This window comes from Eleutherodactylus coqui, chromosome 12 (assembly GCF_035609145.1).
Source record: "Eleutherodactylus coqui strain aEleCoq1 chromosome 12, aEleCoq1.hap1, whole genome shotgun sequence".
Taxonomy (NCBI): Eukaryota; Metazoa; Chordata; class Amphibia; order Anura; family Eleutherodactylidae; genus Eleutherodactylus; species Eleutherodactylus coqui.
The window spans coordinates 86,226,381-86,245,963 of NC_089848.1; the positions used below are offsets into that span (position 1 = coordinate 86,226,381).

The window sequence follows — 19,583 nt, forward strand, 5'->3', positions numbered from 1 at the left end:
AACGACTTTTTTTTTTGGTAATTAGGACCAGGAATTTGTTTTAACTTGGTGATTATTTTTGACTGTTTTTTCTAACATTTAGAACAATTAAAAAAAATTTTTTTTTTGTCTTTTGAGTATGGAACATTATGTGACAAATATGAAAAGGAGCTTAAAAACAAAACAAAATGTTTCTATTCTATAATAAGCGCCCGGAAATATGTTTAGAGACAAGAGTAGTCGTTTTCTAGAAGCCGGGCAACTCCTTTGCATATTAAAAATATTCATCATTGTTCTAGTCGGCCGCAAAACATGTGTTATTTTTTAACTCGTTCCTTTAGTGCATTCGGCCCATATTTTTAAGCAATAACGGCTTCAGCCCATGTCATATTTCAGATATTTCACGTCAACTTTGGTTATACTATAATAAATGGTAGTCAGAAGAGGAACAGCAGGCAACGCCAATTGAAATGATATATTTTCTGAAAGGGGGACGGATAACACAACCATGTGACCGGGGCCATTCAGGAAAATGCTGATTTAATTCCATAATTACAATATAGCTTCATTTACATGTAGAAACCAGCAAAATCTTTTTTTTTTTTTTAGATGTGTGATTTTTTATTATGCCAGTTTTTTTTTTCCGCTCAGCACCCCTAGGGTTAATGATTGCTTCTATTTGTACACAGTCTTGGCTGCAGGGCCCGGCCAACAGCTTAGTATATGGCATTTACATGAATATACTTTATCTCCAGAGCCTAAATCACATCCGCAATTTAATAATATGTTAGGAGAGCCCTGCATGGGGAAATAGAGGGATTCTGCAACCAGTCGAATGCGGCCCGCTACAATAGTATTTGTATTAAATAAAATAGTAGTCTCATCTCTTCCAATTGCTACCCCATACAATTGCTAAAGGACTGTGTCAGTACAGTAGTTTAACTCACATTGAGAATTGTAGAGTACTCGCAGTTCACCAGTCTGCAGAATTGATGGCTCGCCATGCTGAGTGCTTTTGTTCCAAGGAACAGAGGTTCACTTTCATAGTCTCCGCGGAGGGAGCTGTGACAAAAAGAGATGCTGTGAGCATCCAGATATTAATGTGTCAGACAGAAAAAAACACTGTATTTAGTCTGGACATTTTTCTGTATTGAGTGGACGGGCATTAGAACAGCTGGCATCCTACATAGAAATCGGCACTACCATCGGTCCTGCCCAACTCACTGTCAATTTTTTTTATTATTTTTTTTAGCATTTTGTATTATAGTACGGACAAAAAAAAGGCCCGTTTATTCATAGTTCTCACGAAAAGACTTGTTTAATTTTTTTATTTTTTTTTAAGCTTTGGACAAAGTCTTATTGCGCCGATCCGGTAGCCTATCATTATTGTATGACTAAGTGGAAGTCTCAATCATTCTATTCATCAATACAAAAATACATTTAAACCTATGAAGAATACATATGAAAACCTTAACAAATTCAAAAATTTAAAACGTTTAAATCGTTACAAAATTAAAGAAATACATAAAAAGAAAATAATTAAAAAGATGGATATGCAAGTATGTAACAAAAGAATCAGAAATGACTGTTTTTATAGGGAGAAGGTGATTGTGAGACACTGCTGGCAACGGCACAGGAAGGAGTAATGGATGATAAAGTCACACATGCCTGTCCAGTCCTTTTTTTCCCCAAAAAGTTGTTGTTAGGAGGCTCCCATACACATTGGATCCTCAGTGGATCCAGATAATTTTATCCAAGATTAATATTTCGAGTATGAGCCCCCTTGTGGGGTTGTCTGGTTTGTATAATTGCAAGTGTAAAGCTGACCACAAGGTGTTCTGTTGCTGGGATTGCAACTGATCAGCTGAACGTGGCAGCAAGTGTTCAATTTCCCTACAGCGCCTCCACAGGGGAAATTGAGCATTGCACAGTTCTCATGGAAATCGATTGGTCATCCGTGTAATATCCAGGCACACTGGGTCCTCTAGAGCAGGAGTTGCCACTAGTCCTGAATAGGGACCCCTCCTCTATTAGCGCTGAATTTCTTAAAGGAGATGTACCAGGATCACAAGTCATCGTCTACCCGCAGCATAGGTGAAAACTCCCTGATTGGTGGGGGTTCTCACCGCTATTTACCCCACAAAATCAGAGAAAAGGGGTCCCATGACCCCGCCTCCTGCTCACTGCAAAATTATTGCACTGGAAACTGGTCCCGCAAGTGTGCTTATACTCCATTCACTTTCAGTGGAACTGTCGGATATAGCTACACAGCAAGCGCTCAGCTACTCCCATCAACCCCATTGAAATGAATGGAGCGCCAACTGCGCATGCTTAGCCAGCACTCTATTTATTCTGCGGAGAAAGAAGTGACCCCCATACTGACAGACAGAGAGGAACATGGGATCAGGCATAGGGAGTAACTTGTGATCTTGGTACAACCCCTTTAACAGGTTAATTGAAAAGTACTTTTCTAAATCAGGCAACCCCTTTCAGCCCCTAGTGACAAATCTAATGGCTCCAACAAACAGAAATCTATTCTACTGGTTGGAAAATGCATCTTTTTCTCATCCATTAGCAGCTGACATTACTCTGATATTAAAGGGGTTCTCCACTTTAGACAATCCCTACTCTTTAGAAAGATCCATTGACAATTAGTAGAGGTCACAAAATGCTCCCCTACTGGGACCCCCAGCTATGAAGTGTACTCTATAAGAAAAACTGTCAGCAAGCCAACAATCTCTCCACAGCACACCCACAGGGCAAATGAAGCGTTGCAGACTGTCCATTCAAATCAGTGGGTTATCTATGTAATACAGGACACGAAGGTCCTCCAGAGAGAGAGCTAGAGAGATGCTGTTTAAAACTGCTCTCCACTTTAGCCAAGAGATGAAGATCCCGAACAGAGGACCCCCCTCTATTAATTCCGAGCTTCCTAATAGGGTATATGGGTTTTCTGAGCTATGCAATGTCTTGATATTCCTTGTATCTGGTTTTTCTTTTACATTCCTAAAACATGGCTTCATTAACGTTCAATGGATTTGGCAGTGTCGGTGGATTATATGTGACCGAGTATTAACCAAATTCCACTTAAAACCTAAAATTTCAGTTATGATTGAAGTTAGCAAAAATCAAACTAAATCTTTTTATCCCCCTTGTTTTACTCATAGGGATCCAAAAGGCTGAGATACGGGGAAATGCTTTAGCTGCCATTGACATGGTAGAAACGCTGTTATGGCTTTCTTATCTTACCGGCTCTGCACATACAACACCTGAAGTAGGATGATGTACAGTGATGGTCTTCTATCAGGCAGACCTGCTGGGAGTTGTAGTGCAGGAATGCAATAGACTTTAATTACCTCAGACTTCAATTAATAAGCCTTCAGAGCAGAACAGCCGAAAGTTAGACTGTTGTGGTTTGCGCTGCATACTTTTAGTGAGCAACATGGAAAAAAAAGTCTGTGCCATATATTCGTTGCCCTTTTACTGCGGAAAATATACATTGCTCTTTTTTTTCGCCCAGTAGGGGAATGTGATTAGAGAACAATAAATCCCTGTTTTCCCATGGCAGGAGGCAACTGTGTTAGAAGGAGATGTCTGTGGGGGGCGTGCAACTCATCCAAGTGCTTCTACTGTTCCCGAAATTTGTAGACTATTTAGAATCCTGGTCCTCGGCCACCGCAGTAATGATGTTTATGTTTTACTTGTCCCTCCTAACGGAAGGTTCCCACCGCAAGCACAACCGTAGAAGGAGCGTCCGCACTCAACCGTGTCCGCTGGGCTCAGAGCGGCCGAGAAGTGGCGGTCGGTGACTCAGAAGGACGGATCTGGATCTATGACGTTGGAGAGGTATGATACATGTATCAAAGTCAGTCGGCATTGATGCCGTGCAGCCAATCAAGTATGCGCTTTCAATGAGCGCTAACATCTGATTGGTTGTTATTGATGAAGGTATAATATTTTATATCGTATTCAGCCGTTTCTATACTACTTTCTTTTCTGATATGGCTGACAATATAACTCCCTTAAAGGCTTCCTAGAGTCCTAAATGGCGACCTGATACCCTCAGTCACATGCTGTTGAGTAACTGTATAGATTTATCTAATATAGCTGACCTTAAACCACCCAATTTACCCAGAGCCTTATACGGCATATCTGATAAAGGTTATATCATTCCATAAGTAGGCCATTTCACATTCAAGAGTCTGGGAAAGCTGAGTGACCATCCTTGTTGAAGCTGTATTTAACCCTTTCCAATCCACTGTCTGACGTCTTAAGACATTATGATTTAAGGCTGTACAGCTCGAATGTTAGAAGACGTCCGTCAGGGTTCTCTTACTGTTTATTGCCAGCCTCTCTGCTGTCAGAGCCTATCAAAACTTATGCAGTACTGGCTTTAGCCAGCATATAGCGCCGTTGTTTAACGGCAGAAAAAGAGTAAGCCCCCTAGGAAAACTAGGATTCAAATTGGATTGGAAAGGGCTAAGGTCATAATAATTGCACCTAGTTTTCACAGAAACAGATGCAACTTAACGCCAAGATGGCAGGCACCATGTATGATAAACCTAAAGAGGATGTTCCCCTTAAACTGTTTCTGGGAAAGCTGGGCAACACACAGTTCGCTGCATTAACGCTCTCACATGAGATATTATCCACTTTTTCCATAATTCCTAATGACATATCTACATAGTAATGCAGCATTGGGCCAGATCAATGTTGGTGGGCAAAGCATTGCTTGGGGACCACTGCCCTCGAATGTCTTCTTCAGTTGTTTTGAGACTGCTGTGGCCTAAAGGTAACCCACAACAGAGCTATAATGGTGGCCATATTGGTTGTCATCCCACTTTCCAAATACAGGGTGGGCCACAAAAAAGTAGCCTGCCTCTGCCAATGCTCCAACAGGAAGAATCAGCAAGTGGGTTGTATTTTTCCAAAGTTTTATTGATTTACCCAAATGTTACAACAGATGCTGGAAGTGGTCCCTGTTCACTTCTATGCACCTAAGGGTATGTTTCAACATGTTGGCTGATACTGCCTGCAGCTCTTCAACAGTGATGCTGTGGATAGTTTTGTGATGTTTCCCTTGAGTTCCCCCAGGATAATTGGCGTATATACTCTGCTTCAAATTTCTCCACAAATAAAAGTGACATGTGGATAGGTCAAGGAAACATGGTGGTCATAATCCCTTGTTCACAGTTCGCTCTTCCATAAATAGTTCATAAACCTGAGCCAGTGATTCGCGGGAGGGGTGGCATGTTGCCCCGTCTTGTTGGAAAAAGCAGTACATTCCTTCTTCAGGTTTTAGTTGGTCGTAAAACTGTTCAATCATGTCCAGATAAACCGCGGTATTCACATCTGACTCAAAGAAAACTGGGCCCACTATTTGTGTTCCTGACACTGCGCATCAAACGCCAACTTTCTGGTCGTGCATTGGTGTTACGTGAATCAGGTGGGGATTTTCAGTAGGCGAATACCTCCTATTCTGTGAATTCACATGACCTGATAAATGAAAACGTCCGTCATAAAGTACAGCAACGGGTCCAAAACTCCTCTAGCAAACATAGTCGGCAACCAAAAACAATTTACACCTTTAGTTTGTCAAGTTCTTTCAGTTTCTGTGCACATTACTCAATATGGTTTCATGTTCAGAAATTTCAGCTCTCGCCAACGCGTCGTTCGTGATGCATCAACTTACTGGGACCATCTCCGAGTTGCTTTTCAAGGGCCATTTGCATGTCATGGACACCTTCCGATGTCCAGGCTGATGGAAACCTTGGTTTTTTCATGTTTGTGACAGACCCAGTTTGCCACCATTTCTGAATCAAGCTTTAAATACAACGTATAGCAGGTGGTGTGGTACCTGGGTACTTGTTGGCGAAGGACTCTTGCCGGAATCGGAGGTGGCCTACTTTTTAATGGCCAACCTTGTATCATTAGACACAAATGGATGAATACAATTTTTTGCCAAATGTTTTAGGGCAAAATTCCCATCATGCCATGGAGATTACGAGTTCCTGTGTCTTGTTTTTGGGACCTTCTAGTAGTTTAATTGGGGAAGGTGGGAGATGTAATTATATACCAGAGGAATTATCAGACAATTGTAGGATTAATGAATGTATGTGTTCTGTACCTGTATATTGTAGGGGGCCCTCTGCTCCCCGTATTCATGATTACAGTATGGGTTCTACATTGTAGCAGATCGTGATTGTTGTCTTTTGTGTTGACACTGCTTCTTTCCACAACAAGGAATTTGTCAGCCATAGAATAATTACCCTTCCATATTCAGGTATACACAGTCATGTGACCACTTAGTCCCACCCAGCGTAAAAATAATTTAGAAAATAGGTGGAATTAAAAACCAAACGCATTTCACTGCTACAATTTTGGAGCCCATCGTCACTGGTGTTCTCAACGATGTCTTAAATTGGCTATACTCATTACATAGAACTAGGGGGATCATTGAACAGTTGCTGAATGAACAATCGTCTGGGGAAAGTTCATTTCACGATGCAGACATACACATTTTAGTCCATATTGGCTGCTGCCGTTGCTCAAACTGGGCGACAGATGAAAGAGTTTTTTGGGACAGTTCCTGCAAGGAAAGATTGTTGGTGGAGGAAATATCTTTCATTCAGGTAGCAAATGAAAATTTAAGGCACTGCCAACCTCTTTCCATACGATCAACTGATTGGATGCCCGCTGTCAGTGCCACTATACACAGGGCAAAGCTTGTAACTGCAGGTTCAGCTCCCATAGATAGTAATGAGAGCTTCCCCTGCAGTTGCAGGTGCTAGCCACTACACAGCGGTCAGAGCAACAGGTTCCACTCCGCATCCCTGTGTGTAGCAGCAATGACAGTGGGCGCTCGATCAGTTAGGGTCCTGAGTGGCAGACCCCAGCCAGTCAACTGTTGATGACCTACCCTAAGGATAGATCATCAATAAAATTTCCCCAGAAAACCCCTTTAAATTTCACCTTACAAATATTTGTTTTATTTCATTAATGAGATTCTGTCATTAGATTCACCGCTGCCTGAACCGCAAGCAGCATGACCCTGACAGAGATAAGCCTATTGCCCCCGTGAGTGCTCTATTCTGAGATACTGCAGCGGTGCAGAATAAGTATACTTTGAAGTTTGGTTCGGAGCTGAGCTCCGAGTCACGGGGAAGGGCCGCACCAACTCACCCCACCTGCTGTATACAAAGTGACAGCACTTCTCCCTGCTTGTAAATAGGTAGAGTAGCTGCCACTCTGCATACAGCAGGTGGGGGGAGTTGGTGCGGCCCTTCCCCGTGACTCAGAGCTCAGCTCTGAACCAAACTTCAAAATGCGTGTATTCTGAAACACTGCAGCGTTTTTAGAATAAAGCCCTCATGGTGGCAATAGGCGTCTCAGGTACATGATGCCTGCGGTTCGGCAGAATGAGTCTGATGACAGAATTCCTTATTATTGTTAAGCTAATGTGTTTGGCCAACTTGCTTATCTTCTATCTATCAATCTATCTTTCTATCCATCTCTCTCATATCTATCTATCTATCTATCTATCTATCTATCTATCTATCTATCTATCTATCTATCTATCTCATATCTCATATCTATCTATCTCATATCTATCTATCTACCTATCTATCTATCTCTCTCATATCTATCTCTCTCATATCTATCTCCTATCTATCTATCTCCTATCTATCTATCTATCTATCTATCTATCTATCTATCTATCTATCTATCTATCTATCTATCTATCTATCTATCTCTCTCATATCTATCTCTCTCATATCTATCTCCTATCTATCTCCTATCTATCTATCTATCTATCTATCTATCTATCTATCTATCTATCTATCTATCTATCTATCTATCTATCTATCTATCTATCTACCTCTCTCATATCTATCTATCTCTCTCATATCTATCTATCTAATATCTGTCTGCCTATCTATCTAATATCTGTCTGCCTATCTATCTATCTATCTATCTATCTATCTATCTATCTATCTATCTATCTATCTACCTCTCTCATATCTATCTATCTATCTCTCTCATATCTATCTAGCTATCTAATATCTGTCTGCCTATCTATCTCATATCTATCTACATCATATCTATCTCTCTCTATCTATCTATCTATCTATCTATCTATCTATCTATCTATCTATCTATCTATCTATCTATCTATCTATCTCATATCTATCTATCTATCTATCTATCTCATATCTATCTATCTCATATCTATCTATCTATCTATCTATCTATCTATCTATCTATCTCATATCTATCTATCTATCTATCTATCTATCTATCTATCTATCTATCTATCTATCTATCTATCTATCTATCTATAAGCCTCTTTTAATAATCAATTCGGAGCCACTTTGAAACGACCACCCAAAATTGCATTGAAAAATGGTCCTGTGAGTGGAGAGCACCAGTATGCATAGTATATGATAGAACTGAAATCTATCACAAGAAATGTTGTCTAGATAAAGAAGCGATCATTTGGAGAGTTTTCACTCAACCACTACGGGGCTTTATTACGTAGACCGGCGTTTGCATCTGGTGGCATACCCATGTGCGAGACTGAAACCTCCATCAGCAAGGTAGCCTGGATTTCAGCTATAATTATCACCAGTTTCTGGAGCAAATTATAGTAAGGCCAGCTGCATACGGGCGCATTTGCATTGTGGAACCCGGAGCGGGTGTCCGCCTCCGGATTCCGCAGCAAATACTGCCAACAAAATGCTATGGAAAAACATTTTTTTCTCTACATGAGTGGAAATCAATTGCAATTTTCTGTTTGCGGAGATAAAATTGCAGTATGTTCTATTTTTGCGCGGATTCCGTATAGACGGCTTTCATTGAAGTTAATGGAAGCCGCCCCATCTGCGGCCCTTCCACAATGACATTACGGAGAGGTCACGGAAAAGCAGAGGCTTAAAAAAATCTATACTGCGCATGTCCGACGGCTCGCCTTGCAGACCTTCCGCAGTATAGAAAAGATACAGAAAAAGTAGGTATGCGTGGATGCCGGCTGGGCGCAGGATCAGATTCCGTAGTGGGCTCCCGCATGTGGAATCCAACCCGGTCGTGTGCAGCCGGCCTAAGTCTGACAGGCCTACGAGTCCATGCCCCTTTTTGCCTGGCCACACCCACATTTAGAAGAGTAGTGGACACTGGCACAAGACGGCTAAAAGCCGCAAATTACGGCGTGCTCCACAATATTTTATTTTTGTATGCCTAAAATCTGGCATACAAGGTTGAATAAGTATGCTCTTACAGTCTTATCACTTTCTTTAACCCCCCTACTCTTTTGGACAAGCTGTGTTCGTTCTGCAGGAAAAGGACATTACGGGTTTGGACGAACAGAGATCATTCTATTTCAAATGGCTTTAACTCCAGTTCAATTAGTGCTGCTGACAAGATTTTTGGTTTTAAAATGACACCAAAATCATGTTGGCATCACTTGGATGTACAGAACAAAGCAGACGGGAGGGGAAAGGTGGGACTAGTAGGTAGTGTAGAAGATTTGTGATTCTTGGCATGGACTTTTTCATGTCATATCCACTCCCATCAATCAGAGACATTATTTGCTCTCTGTCACACATGGGGTTCTTTTTTTTTCCAGAAAAGCATTGAAAAGATAAAGTCTTGCTCATGTAATCACCTCCCTACACCATTTAACCCCGCAGATTCTGTAGTCATTGCTGACTGCAGCATCTAAATGTTTTTACAGAAAATTTTTAAAAGCTATTTTTCCCCTATACAAAGTTTGAAATATTGAAAAAGGCCTGCACATAATTGGTATCGCTATATCCATAACAACCTATACTATAAATTAGTATATCATTTATTTAACACAGTAAATTGCTTAAAAAAGAAAATGACAAAATAATCGCTGAATGAATGACAGGCAAGAGCTGCCTGTGATTGGCTAAGCACCTCAGCCAATCAGAGGCAGCTCTTTTAGCCGGCGGGGATTTTGATTCCCCACCTGCTCAAAGAACTTCATTGCAGAGCCGGAGACAGTGCAGAGAGGATGCGGCTGAGCCCCGGCAGCTGAAGAAAGATGAGTATGTGTTTTTTTTTAATTTTTACACTACTTTGGCTTGTTTTTCAGAGAAGGGCTTATATTTAAAGCCCTTCCCTAAAAAACAATTATGAGATGCTGGCAGCTGGATCTTCTAGCACAGCTGTCATCTGTGACAGGTGCAGCAGGGAATTCTTTATTCCCAGCAGGGATGAAGAAAACATCTGCTGCATGTGGCAGATGTGTTCTTCATCCCTGCAGGGGACACGGCAGCGGCGGACAGGTAAATATATATATATATATAATTTTTTTTTTTTCTTCTTTTACACTAAGGGCTCAGTCACACGGGCGCATCGGCAACCGTACAACGGCACCGATGCGCCCGTGTGACTGACAGTTAGAAGACGGCTGTACCTGGACGTCTCTCTCCAGCACTGATGAAAGAACACATGACCGGCAATGAAGCCTGTCACATGTTCTTTCCTCCGGCGCTGCAGAGAGACGGCCGTCTTCAGGTACGTACGTCTCCTTCCTGCAGTAACACGGGCGCCGATGCACCCGTGTGACTGAGGCCTAAAATGGCTGTTTTTCAGGGAAGAGCTTACATGTAAAGCTCTTCCCTGAAAAAAAATTCAAGGACGCCAGCAGACTATTGTCTTCAATGGAGCTGCCTGCAGCAGCTGCGGCTCCATTGAAAGCAATGCGTGCATTCCCCATGGTGCACGCACGTCCTATCTTTACAGGCGCACGCCTGTAAAACACGGAAATGTGAACACACCATAGGGAATGCAGTTTTTGTTATAGACGCGTGTTTTTGTGCACGCGTATGCACGCACATAAACACGCTCGCGTAAAGCCCCCCCTTATCCAGCAAAAAAACAAGCCATCATACAGCTATGTAAATAAGAATGCTCTGCTCTTAGAACCTGGTGACACAAAAAAAGTTGCTTTGTGAGAAGAAAAAAAAAGCGTTTATATTGTGCCAAGGTAGAAAAACATTTAGGGCTCAGTCACACGGGCGTTTTTATTTCGCACGAGTTTTTGTGCGCAAAAAACTGATGCGCACAAAAAATCGTGCGACTGAAGCCAGCGTCACAGCTGATAAAAACGCTGCTGGCAGCGTTTATCAGCCCGAAGGGCTTGGTCACATGGGCGTTTTACGCTCAAAAGGAGCGCTGCCCGCTATCCTCTGCCACAGCTGTGCCACATCTGTGGTAGAGGGGAACGATGTTCTCTCATTGAATTCAATGGAGCTGGCAATACAGCCGACTCCATTGAAAGCAATGGGCTGCTGGCAAGCTCTGTAATAATTTTCGGGGAAAGGCTTCAAATATAAGCCCTTCCCTGAAAACCATCCAAAAAAAGTGTAAAAAATGATATATACTCACCTTTTTGCAGCTGTCGGGGATCAGCTGCGTCCACCCAACTCTTCTCCTGAACTGCTTTCTGTAGTATTCAGAGACGGGGATTTAAAATCTCCGCCTGCTGAATGAGCTGCCTCTGATTGATCCCAGCCAATCAGATGCAGCACTTACTCACCCATTCATGAGTTCATGAATGGGTGAGTGAGTGCTGCCTCTGATTGGCTGAGCACTGTGACCTATCAGAGGCAGCTCTCAGCTGTCATTCAATAGCTGCCTCTGATTGCTCACAGTGAATTCATGAATAGGTGAGTGAGTGCTGCCTCTGATTGGCATCAATTATATTTACCTGAGACATAAATTCAAAATAATTGACATTTTTCAGAAGGTTTTTCAAAATTTAATGTGGGGGGTTAAAAGGGTTGTCTTCATCAGAAACAACCGCTTACAGAATGTGGCCAAGGCGACGATCAACTGATCGCCCGGATACCGTTCCCGACACCTCTGGAGAACGGCATATTTTGCAGAGGGAAACATCAGCCATTCAGGCATTACATGGTTGCCCTTCAGACGAATGGTCATCAATGTCGTAAGCCTCTTACAGAGTAGCTCTCTGTTCAGGCTCATAGAGGGGGGTTACAAAGTGGGGCATTACACAGTATGATGTCCATATGCGCAGATAGGGCATATGGACGGGCATTGTCTACACGAGACAACCTCTTTGTGGTTAAGAGTCTGACCCAATCAGAGCCTGACATGTACAATGCTCCCTAAAACTAAAAGTTCAGGATGTGCAAAATTCATACCTGACACCTATGCTTATGTATGTATGCCCATTTATTCACATTTTCACCAGTACCGAAGAGAGAAAAAAACTGCTATCCAGATGCCAATAAACATTCACAGAGTCAGTAAGTGGTCCAACAAAGATCAGAGGGAGATTATATATGCAGCTGCTTATATTCTTACTTTTTTAGTAGAAAAAAGGAAAAAAGGTTCTACCCCTCCCCCCCCCCAAATATGATAATCAGTTGGCACATATTCTTTTTGATTGGTAACAGTTCTTGTACCCTACTTGGGTTTACTAAAAGGATGCACAGTTAGAGAGGTGACAGTAACAGGTTGTGATTAGAGATGAGCGAGCACGCTCGGATAAGCCAGTTACTCGAGCGAGCCTCGCTCTTCTCGAGTATCTGCATTCTTGTCCGAGCGTGCTTGGGGGGGGGGAGGCGTGGGGTAGCGGGGGGGAGAGTGAGAGAGATCTCTCTCTCTCTCTCCCCCCACCCCCCACCCCCCCCCCGCTAACTCCCGCTGCTCACCCCCGCCGCCTCCCTGAGCACGCTCGGACAAGAATGCATTTACTTGAGGAGAGCGAGGCTCGCTCGAGTAACTGACTTATCCGAGCTTGCTCGCTCATCTCTAATTGTGATCCTCTTCCTTCTCCCTTGCAGCTTCTTCCTCCACCCCTCCTTTGGCAGTGAAAGGACGAAAGAGGTTTTTTTGGATTTTTAATATTGTCATAGGTCATCAACAGTTGATCAGTGCGGATCTACTGCTTGGGATCCCCATCGTTCAGCTGGTCCCCAAGCCTGCTGTCAGTGAGGCCAAGCCTGATCTCTGCATTAGGGCTGGAGCTGGAATTTTAATAGAAGGCATCACTCCCATTAAAATCAGTGGGAGTGATGCCTTCTATTACACTTTCGGCTGCAACTGCAATGCGGACATGTGATTTGACTGTACTCACAGCATGCACAAAAATCAGCGGGGATCCAGAGTGGCAAATCACCGCCGATCAACTCTTGATGTCCTGAGGATAGCTTATCAATAATAAATTCCTTGAAAACCCCTTTAAAGCACAAAACATTGAAATACATAATATCCGCCCAGTATGAGCAATACAGTTTGTGATGGTATCTTATGATTTGCAGTGATGACATGTTTCTATCTGTTAGGCGACTCCCTCTTAGTATTTATTGCTGACGGTAGTTTCCGTATAACTGGTGACATTACACAAACCATAAACGTTACATTAGTAAAATAATAATGTACTGGAAACTTTTAGACCAGACACTCGTTACAGTGTATTAATAGACAGATGCTTTTTATTCTACCCCTAAGAACGAACAGAGTAGCTTAAACAAGTTGTCCAAGTTATTTTTTATTAAAGCTGTGTTCCCTGTGCTTAAAGGGGTTGTCTCACGAAACCAAGTGGGGGTATACACTTCCGTATGGTCATATTAATGCACTTTGTAATGTACATCGTGCATTAAATATGAGCCATACAGAAGTTATTCCACTTACCTGCTCCGTTGCTAGCGTCCTCGTCTCCATGGTTCCGTCATAATTCGCTGGCAGCTTGCTTTTTTAGACGCGCTTGCGCAGTCCGGTCTTCTCCTTTCAGCACGAGCCGCTTCAGTGTGCTCCCCGCTACAGCTCTTCTGCGCATGCGCAGACGAGCTGTCACTGCTCGGGAGCGCGCTGGAGCGGCCATTCTGTACCATCCTCTGTTAAAGGAAGGTGCAGAAACTGGAGCTGCCGTCCCGAGAAGCCGCCCAGGTGTCCAGCTGTCCCTAGAAGCCGCCCAGGTAAGTGATGGGTCGGGGGTGATGTTCACTGACAGGTGAAGGCCCTGGAGCCCAGCGCTGGGCTCCGGAACCTAGCGCTGGGCTCCGGGGCCTTCACCTGGGCTCCGGAACCTAGCGCTGGGCTCCGGGGCCTTCACCTAGGCTCCGGAACCTAGCGCTGGGCTCCGGGGCCTTCACCTGGGCTCCGGGGCCTAGCGCTGGGCTCCGGGGCCTTCACCTGGGCTGAGGGTCTAGCGCTGGGGAGCCGGGAGCGTAGCGCTGGGGAGCCGGGAGCGTAGCGCTGGGGAGCCGGGGGCTAGCGCCGGTTACCTGCTGCCTGGCGGTGGGTGACTGGTCGGCGGCTGCGGTGGGTCCGGTCGGCGGCTGCGGGGCGTCTGGTTGCCATGGAGACACAGCTGGTAGCGTCTCGGGAGCGCGCACGTCGGGCTGCAGCAAGCGACGGGAAAAGAGCTGGCGGCCATCTTGGGGAAACTTTTATAAGTTGCTGAAACGCTGGAACGGTAAGTACAAACCAGCTAGAAAAGTCATTTACAGGGGGGCTTAGTAATGTATGCTTAATGGGGGGGACTGGGCAAAAAAAAAATTCACTCCTGCCTCGAGACATCTCCTTTAAACATAGTAAATGATCCTACACTCGCCTCTCCGGGGTCCCCGTGGCTCTGGTCTACCAAAGATCCTGGGTTTACAGGCTGCAGTCTGTGTTTGAGTACGGCGTTCTGTGATTGGCTGCAGCAGCCTGTGAGGTCCCATTCACAGGATGCCTATAAACATGCACAGCATGGAGTATTGAGATGCCCTGGTGGACATGCGGGGCACCAGGAGAGGTGAGTATAGGATCTTTCATTATGTTTGGCCATAGGGAACATGGATTTACAATAAAAATTAACTTGGGCAACCTCTTTAAAGGAGTTTTATCAACATCACAAGTTCTTCCCTAGACACAGGATGAGGGTCTCACCACTGACACTCCACGGATCCTGAGAATGGGGGTCTTGTTTCTTCCGTCCTCCTCACTGTGGGCTTACTGCACCCCCTGCAGTGAGAGGGAAATTGAATGAAGCCCTCGCCAAGGATAGAGATAACTTGCTGATCGGTGGGGGTCTCACTGCTCAGACTCCTGCCAATCTCAAGAAAGGGGGTTTCGTGTATAGGGGATCACTTGTGATCTGGGGTTCCCTACAGGATAGAGGATAACTTGTGATCCTGGTACAACCCTTTTAAAGGGAAATGTACTGAACAAAGTGTGAATGTATGACAGATTGAAGATGAAGAGGTATTGGGGACTGTAGTATTAGTCGAATTGTATTATAGCCATGGTGGGAGGAGTAGTGATAGAGTATCACAGATGTGTATTATGGTCACGTTGGGTCATTGGGGGTTGTACTGTTCTATGTCTTTTTATATCTGGTAATTGATTGTAGATGTATGTTTTACGCTATTCATAATTCATATGGCATAGGCCATTAATTATGTCAAAGTTCTCTCTTTTTCTGATCCAACTTTGTGCACAAAAACCCCCAGACGAATACAATCACTTGAAACATTTTCATGACTTTATTTGATATTCTACAGCAGCTTTACTTACAACATGGGAACATGCCGGGGTAACCAGCGAAATTAAAAAATGTCTTGAGCCCCGAGTACAGCTTTAGCATTATGGGAGTTCTTAATTGGGGAGCAGAGGGTTATATATAGGAGTCAATGTTCTAATTGGCCATTACCCAATATGTAGCGCTGTGATCCCAACCTATAACATGAGCCGTTTGTGACGGGTATATAATCTGCTATACGAGCTGACGTCATGCTCCCTCACGGCTTCCTCTGGTTCTCTTATTGACTAAAAAGTACGATATGTCTATTATTAGTCTTGAGGGAGGAAAGGGAATGTTCTCTGCCAGTGTAACACATTAATTTACTTGCAGTTCACGAGGTGATGTATGAATTTTTACAACCATGTTATGTTAACAAGATTATTTACTCACTGCCAAAAATATAGAAGCAGCATATGTAAAGGAAGGCATGCTAATTAACAGCGCTTGTCCGGGCCATGTATAGCTTTCATCTTGCTGATATCACATCTGCTCATAGCATGCAGAGTCAAATTAACCTCAGGAGCCCCAGAGCACCAACATCTCGGAGCACGACGGAGTGCAACATATGGAAATGTGGGGGTTAATTCTTCACATCTTTTCCAGTTCTACCATTAAGAGGGATGACAGAAAGACGTCCACTGACATTTACCACCAGCGTCCTACCAGGTATAATCATCAGGCACCCTTCAATTATTCATGGGCTCTTTGTTTGGAATTTTGAAAAGCTTTCAATGTGAGAAGCTGCCATGGAAGGAGTACTCATCTCCCAGACGTTCTTCAGACCACTGATGACCTCAATGTCTTCATCTCTGCATTTTCCATAGCATGCCAATGTCATTAGAAGTAGTTGATGGAACTAGAGGTGTCTTACAGTTCACCGTAAAATGATCCGTCAACTTTTTGATTTATTTTTGACCGTTTTGCAGAAAAGGTCTTATAAAAGCTGTGTCCTTGGATTCATCATTAGTCAACATATAGGATATCTAAATTCACAGGAGAATATAGGAAGTGACAGAGAACTGTGCTTGCCACCGTATGTTCTAAGTATCCCCATTATTCAAAGGAAACTCGTCATGGGTTCTGCTAGAGACAGCAGACAGTTCTAGAGTGTGGGTGGCACATTGATTTCAGTTGGCTCAAAGATGGCTGGTATTATGTAGAAAGGTAGTAGAAACAACTGGGCCAGAACATATCCTGGGTTACCCACCATCAAAGCAGGCTTCTTTGATTCTTGAAGTTCTTACATGGTTGGGAATAATTGATCTTGTACTTGAGGTTTACGGTAGTGAATAGATACTTGATAGGGCATTATACCAGGGATATGGAGTGAGCTTCATGGCCAGCACCCATGCAATACGATAGATTTTTTTATTGTTTTGACTACTATCTTGGGTTGCATGCCCATCATGTTGAGGCTTCCTTTTTTAGCACCCCAAACCCCGACTACACTCTTTTTAGTTGTACACATTTCATTGGACATCAGCAAGAAAATAGTTTTCAGCTACATTTTTAATTATTACCCACAATTACACTGTGACTAGTAATTAGAATAATGGATTTGTGAGTAGAATGATGTTAGGTCTCCAGCCTCTATCTACTCTCTTTAATATCACATTGATGTCAATGTAGACAAAAATTGGAATATGGTTACACAAGTTACACTGAAATAACAAAGTCTTTAACCTAATACTCCTCTCTCCAGTTCTAGGGACTGTGGACACCTTTATATGAAATCTCTGCAAGGTAATAACTTCCTAGGCAGCCTTTTGTGAGTTTAGGTTGCCTCGTCACCAGATGTGACCACACTGGATCTTCACACTCCTGGAAGCCGGCATGGTCACCTTCAAAACTACAAAAAGATTGTTGGCTTACATTACTGATATTATGTAGTAGAGAAGATAACAATGCAGATGTTCAATATGGCCACATTCTGTGGAACTTCAGATAGCCACCTAAATGCACAGGCGTGCTGTCTATAGTCCGTCTTACAAGGAGACTACAGCTGATAATGCCGGCAGTAAGTGCACCACTCTGCCGTTTGTGGTTGGAGATTGGAGATTGGCCACCTTGCCTTGCCTTGCCTCTCTTCCAGTCAACAGAGACGGTCACGTGATTGGCGTCGGTGACATTTGTCACTGGTGGCCAATTCCCATAACAAACAGTGGCGTTATATACTCAATGCCGCTGTTATCAGCTGCATTCTCTTCACGAGGCAGACTATAGTAACTTGTTCCGTTTTTCAGATAGGATGCTCCATTGCATGTCTCCATTTTGAGCACATGATTAAAATAAAGGCCAAATTTCCTGTTTGAGACCCCACGTTTTTTCATCCAGAGTGGAGAACCACTAGAAAAAGCAAGACCACCCATGAGTGGCTAGCTATATACGACCACCAACAGAGCTTTTAGCATCCATCTTGCTTTTGAGAAGGTCCTCTCCAGTTGAGACATCCCCATTAATATACGTACAAACCTTTCAAATTGCCCAATTTATCCAATGCAAACGTTTGCATGTAAGTTTTTTAATTGCCCCCTTTATTCTTTGTGTGTGAATCCACTTGGATTCCTTGCTAGAGCCTGTAACATTTGCACTGGCATCACACAGAGCGCCTCGCTTCCTTCACACTACTCACTCATCTGAATGGTGTTGACGCAGTAAGAAGGAAATGACACTTGACAGGACTATGAATATCAGTGCCAAACGTAGAAAGAGGCAGGAAAAAGAAGAGTCCACAATAAAACAAACAGCCGCTTGGCGATGGCTGCTGAAGATGCTTCATTGTAATAGCTTTTGACAGTGTAGAAAATGATGCTAACGACTTATTGAGGAGCCCGGCAATCATGTGCGAGGGAAGGCGACTCCCCAGCCACATGGGACGCCAGCACATGAGTCATACTACAACAATTTCGCCCATCGGCCATGAAATCCCAGCGCTTCAGTTACAGCTCATATTAGATGCAGTTAATGTTTTCCTACTGTACACATCCCTCTATACTGGATGCACTTCCAAGGAAAGTTGGTTTATTAACCCCTTTATTCCTTGAAAGAAACTAAGGTTTGTCTCTAAGCCTTCTCCATATTCACAGTACAAGACTTCGAAAGGGATTGCCAGGATTAGGAAAACATTTCTGCTTTCTTCCCCAAAAGAGCACCACACCTGTCCACAGGTTGTGTGTAGTATTGCAGCACAGAAGTCTAATACTGAACACTCATACATACAGGAAGTTAGAAGAGGCGTAATAACTATTTGCTGGCGACAACCTGTTTGGTCATTGTCATGATGGTGGCAGTTGCATGTTGTCATCCACTATCTGTTGCTCACAACTTAAAGGGGTTTTCATAGTTATTGATTTGATATAGTTTTGGGCTCCCCTCACCCAAACCTATATATAATCAATATACTCACTGTGACACAGATAGGTCATGTCACATGACTAGGTGACATCTTGTAGGCTTGCCATGTGGGCTTCTAACGTAGACATTTCAAGACAGGTATACATGACGTCACTGATGATGTCTCTGTCTGGTCTCCTATTGGCTGCAGCGTTCATGTGGGTAAACAACCCACATGATCGCTGCAGCATTTGTAAACAGAAGACTGGAGTGTCACGAGTGGCGGCGGCAGAGCAGCTTACAGGGGAATGTGAGTATTTTGTTTTCTTTTTTAACGTACACGGTGTCCCCCTGCCACCGATGTTAGGGTTACTTGGAAAAGCCCTTTAAAAAATGGCTGTATGTAATCTTAAAGGATGTCAAGACAAGAGTATGAGTCATAGATTTATATTCCCAAGTCAACTTAAAAGGCACTTAGAGATTTCCAAGGCACAGGATATGGGATATCCATGAAATAAAAAAAAAGTTTCCCTCCCAGCTTACAAAAAAAAAAAAAGTTCCTACAGAGTTCCGAGTCTGCGTTATGTTTAAGTGACCTTAAAGGGTTTTCTCATCCTTGTTTCCCAGAATCTACAAAGAAAATGATGTGGAGACTGAACATGTGAAACAAGGCTCCTTAGAGTAGAATGACCCGAGTTGTTCTCGGTTT

The 19,583-nt window shown here is 43.4% G+C and overlaps 1 protein-coding gene across 5 annotated transcripts in view; it reads left to right on the forward strand.

Annotated features, from left to right (window-relative positions):
- The window catches only part of DYNC1I1 (dynein cytoplasmic 1 intermediate chain 1), a 379,676-nt gene that overhangs the window by 315,817 nt on the left and 44,276 nt on the right, over nt 1-19,583 (forward strand). For all 5 annotated transcript variants that reach the window (XM_066584515.1, XM_066584520.1, XM_066584516.1 and 2 more), the window contains one exon: nt 3,700-3,825. In XM_066584515.1, the coding sequence (XP_066440612.1) occupies nt 3,700-3,825 (126 nt within the window). The remainder of the gene's footprint in view (nt 1-3,699; nt 3,826-19,583) is intronic.